The sequence below is a fragment of the Glossina fuscipes genome, unplaced genomic scaffold (genome assembly GCF_014805625.2).
Source record: "Glossina fuscipes isolate IAEA_lab_2018 unplaced genomic scaffold, Yale_Gfus_2 2, whole genome shotgun sequence".
NCBI classification, from domain to species: Eukaryota; Metazoa; Arthropoda; class Insecta; order Diptera; family Glossinidae; genus Glossina; species Glossina fuscipes.
Genome location: NW_023998416.1, coordinates 21556503 through 21560356, shown reverse-complemented (window position 1 = coordinate 21560356; position 3854 = coordinate 21556503). Strand labels below are relative to the sequence as shown.

At 37.4% G+C, this 3854-nt stretch overlaps 1 protein-coding gene across 1 annotated transcript; it reads left to right on the top strand.

The window, feature by feature from the left end:
- The first annotated feature begins 1969 nt into the window (after nt 1–1969).
- LOC119633057 (zinc carboxypeptidase-like) lies at nt 1970–3591 on the top strand. Its single transcript, XM_038026261.1, has 5 exons — nt 1970–2072; nt 2229–2695; nt 2755–2854; nt 2917–3204; nt 3260–3591. The coding sequence occupies exons 1-5, from the start codon at nt 1970–1972 to the stop codon at nt 3589–3591; spliced, it is 1290 nt and encodes a 429-aa protein (XP_037882189.1).
- The last annotated feature ends 263 nt before the right edge of the window (nt 3592–3854 follow it).

Below are 3854 nucleotides of genomic sequence, written 5' to 3'. Positions count from 1 at the left end.
GTAAATGCGCTTAAGCGGGAGCGAATTAACTTCATAAACAATGAATGAATAAATTCCCCATAACGTAAACTTTTTTTGGCTATTTAGAGTATTTTTCGTGGCAAAAACTAGTGCGAAATATTTGTGCATCTGTTACACACAAGTAGAAATCCCCAAAAACTCCCGGAACATTACAAGTGCTATAACCATTTCCTTGAAGATCGAGAATTATAGAGGACGAAAAAAATGACTCTGTATTAGTGTTAAATAATAATTTTTGGCAGTTTTGTACGACTTAAGCAAATTAAAAGCAAAGCAATAATCCTTGATCAACAGCTTTGTTTTCAACTGCCTTCTGGATATATAAGAAGAAAAACATATCAACTGCTTTACTAATACGTTATATGCTTGAGAGCCTCACAAGTGCGAAAACAAAAAGGCAAGAAGGAAATTGCTGTTTTTGGTAATTGCTAATGAATCGGTTTAGCTGATTTCCGAACTTGTCTTGACAACAGTGATAAGAAAGATAATTAATACTTATCGTGTCTTCCTAAATAAAATATTGGAGTAAGGGAGGGACGGACGCATATATCTAAATTAATTCCGTTACTCATGCTAATCAATCGAGCCTCCAATCCGCGAAAATTCGTGACGAGTGTAACGATACTCAGGCTACTACTACTGTCGATATAACTATTTTCATGTATATGCTAAGATTTAATTAGCTTTTGGAAAATAAATCAAGGAAAAAGACTATACCGGGACACGGCTCACCACTAAATACCCCACACCGCCTCACTAAATGCAGATATTTATAAAGAGGCTTTTCAAAATAAGGCCTTATGTAGGAAATGGTAGATAAACTGGCGTGATCTGAACCGTGTTCAATGATGTTCGCCTTTGGGGCAAAACTCGTTGTTGTCACCCAAATATTCAAAAAATTGCGACATGTAAGTTGAACATAAAAAAATAAGACGGCCAGATGGACAGAGGGACGTTATAATAAAAGTACACCTATTTCAAGTTCCTCTGATTGTTGCGTACATCCGCACAAACTTAATGTATTCTTGCAGCAAAAGTGAGAAGAAGAAAACACAATAAATATACTAAGTACACAAGAATTTAGTTTGCAAGTTTGTATTCATTGAGGAAGGTACACTTTTACGAGACGTCGATATTTGGAGGATATTTATGCTCCATAAAAATTCTTGTATATCTTTTTGTGTTTATATTAGCAAAGTTAATAATTACACTAAACGTGTGAAAGAACGCAGGTAGGAATGCTTTATATTGGAAAAGTAAAGAGCTGAGCGAAAACCAGAGAAAACCAGAAAGGTTTCAAATTAGAATCATTGTGATGCTGCTGAGTAAGAGTAAGCAAAAATATGATGCACATTTTTATCTTACAAGGATTTGAAGGCATACAACTGCGCATGAGATTGTGTACGTTACTTTCCATTCACACGACTGTGCAGCTCCCAATTTTTTGTTTAGATAATTCGTGTTAATATTACGTGAGAGACGATCGTGTAGCCATGGCTGACAACAAAATTCATTTACGCCACTGTGCTATGTACGAATTCCACCAAGGAAGGGTGTAGAAATTCCTTGTTTGGTGAAGGTATAGTTTCTGGTCGAACATGCAGAATATAGGTCGAAAAATTTCAATTCCATTATTTCAAACTTTCTGATAAGCTAAGCCCTCGGCAACAATCTATGATCGTTCCGAATACCGGTTCGACAGCACTTTCCGGTGGATATAACTCTTTTATAGAATATTATTTAATTGCCATTGACTTTTTAGTCTTTATAATATTTTGCTCAAAATTCATTCTCACTTTTCTTGTTCACAAATTGATAAATGTAGAATAAAAACTTAAAAAATGAAAACTTTTTAGAAATCGAAATTTCACAAACCTCTTAAAATAGCAATTGTGCGCTGTTTTGATGCAATTTAAATAAAAGCTTAACAAATTTTTTGAAAGAGACAATGGCGGACGAGGAAAATGCACCAGAGGCAGCACCAGATGCACCACAAGAAGAAAAGGAAGGCGGGGAAGATGTTGAAAAAAAACCAGAGGAAGAAGCTGAAAGTGAAGACAAAGAAAAGCCCATCATTGATTGTCCGAAGCCCGCACCAAAGAAAACTTTAAAACAATTCCAAGAAGAAAGGGAGAAAGAGAAAGAAGAGAAAGCGAAAGAGAAAGAAGAGAAAGCGAAAAAGAAAGAAGAGGCAAAAGCTAAAGCAGATGCTGCTGGAGAAGGTTCCCCTGAGGAAAAACCTGCTGAAGAAGCGCCTGTTGAAGGAGAAGCTGCTGCGAAAGAAAAGAAGAAGAAAAAGAAAGTTAAGGAAGAACCACCGCCTGTTTATCGACGTCTTGATTGGACTTTTTATCCCACTTTGTGTGAAATATATAATTGGATGGATGTAATTGTCGAAAAATGCCCTAAAGTGGTTACGAATTTCGAAATCGGTCGTTCGCATGAGGGCCGCCTAATAAGGGGACTCAAAATTTCTTTTAAAAGTGGTAACAAAGCAATCTTTATAGAGTCAAACATTCATGCCAGAGAATGGATAACATCCTCAGCGGTTACTTGTGTGATTATGGAGTTACTGTTTTCCAAAGATCCTGAAGTACGTCGAACGGCCGCAGGCATCGACTGGTATATAGTACCAGTATTTAATGTCGACGGCTTTGTTTATTCGCAAGAGAAGGTAAATTATTTTTAATTTGTAACGTGCGCGCATATAATGAATGTTTCTGCGATCTATAGGAACGCTTGTGGCGAAAGTCAAGAAGACCTTTAAAAGAGCAAAAGACTCCCGAATGCATAGGTGTGGATTTAAATCGCAATTTCAATCATCAATGGGGAAGTAAGCAAGCCATTATTTTTTAGTTTTTTAACGTATATTTTAAATGTGTGCATTTGATAAAGTTAAAAAACATGAACCTTGCACCGATCAGTATGGTGGCAGTGCGGCTGAATCTGAACCGGAAGTTAAGCAACTGACTCAGTTTATTGGCACAATACCGGAAGGTACTCTTAAGATTTATATAGCATTACATGCTGCCGGACAAGCAGTACTTACTCCCTGGTCCTATACGAAGGAAGAACAACCTAAGGACCATAAAGAACTGATGGAGGTGGCCAAGGCGTTTGTTGAAGCTGTTTATTCTCGGTTTCGAACTAGATATGTTTACGGTCCTGCCGCAGAAATTTTGAGTATGTTAAGTATTTTATCTATTCTTGACGAAATGTAAACTTAAGTGTTCTCAAGACGTCGGAGAATTTTGCGGCACAAGCACAGACTGGGCTTACGGAGTGAAGAATATACCAATATCACTTGGCATCGAATTGCCGGGTAAGAATACACAAAAACCTTTCGAGTTGCCAACAGAATCGATTTTACGTGTAAGCACAGAATTGCTGGATGGACTTGTGGGAATGATTAAGGCCGTTGGAGAGCTTGGTTTTATTGAAAAGATACCCGAACCGCCGAAAAAGGAAATCAAGCCGAAATTCGAACGGCCAAAAAAGGCACCTAAAAAAAAGGAGGAAGGTACAGCAGAGGAAAAACCAAAACCGAAACCAAAATGGGTTACAGAGTAGAAAGCAGTAAGTAAATTAATAGACAGAATAAAATCCAAATAATGAGTATGAGTACTAAGCTTCAGCAGCTGCTTTCTTTCCTACCAGGGAAGGTCGTATTTTGGGCCAGGCTTTTCCTGTTAATCCAACGGTTTAAGCATTGAATGTGTAGTGTCATTTCCAGTGCTTTCTGTGATCCGTAACCGAAATTTTGCACAGCTTCTTACTTCATTGGATCTTGAAAATGGCAAATTATCTCCAAGAAAAAAACGATTTCGAAAATG

Coding starts and splice junctions, on each gene's coding strand:
- LOC119633057 (XM_038026261.1), top strand. CDS start 1,970: ATGGCGGACGAGGAAAATGCACCAGAGGCAGCACCAGATGCACCACAA. Junction 2,073..2,228: donor ACCAGAGGAAGAAGCTGAAA/GTGAAGACAAAG, acceptor AAGCTAAAGCAG/ATGCTGCTGGAGAAGGTTCC. Junction 2,855..2,916: donor TTTCAATCATCAATGGGGAA/GTAAGCAAGCCA, acceptor CATTTGATAAAG/TTAAAAAACATGAACCTTGC.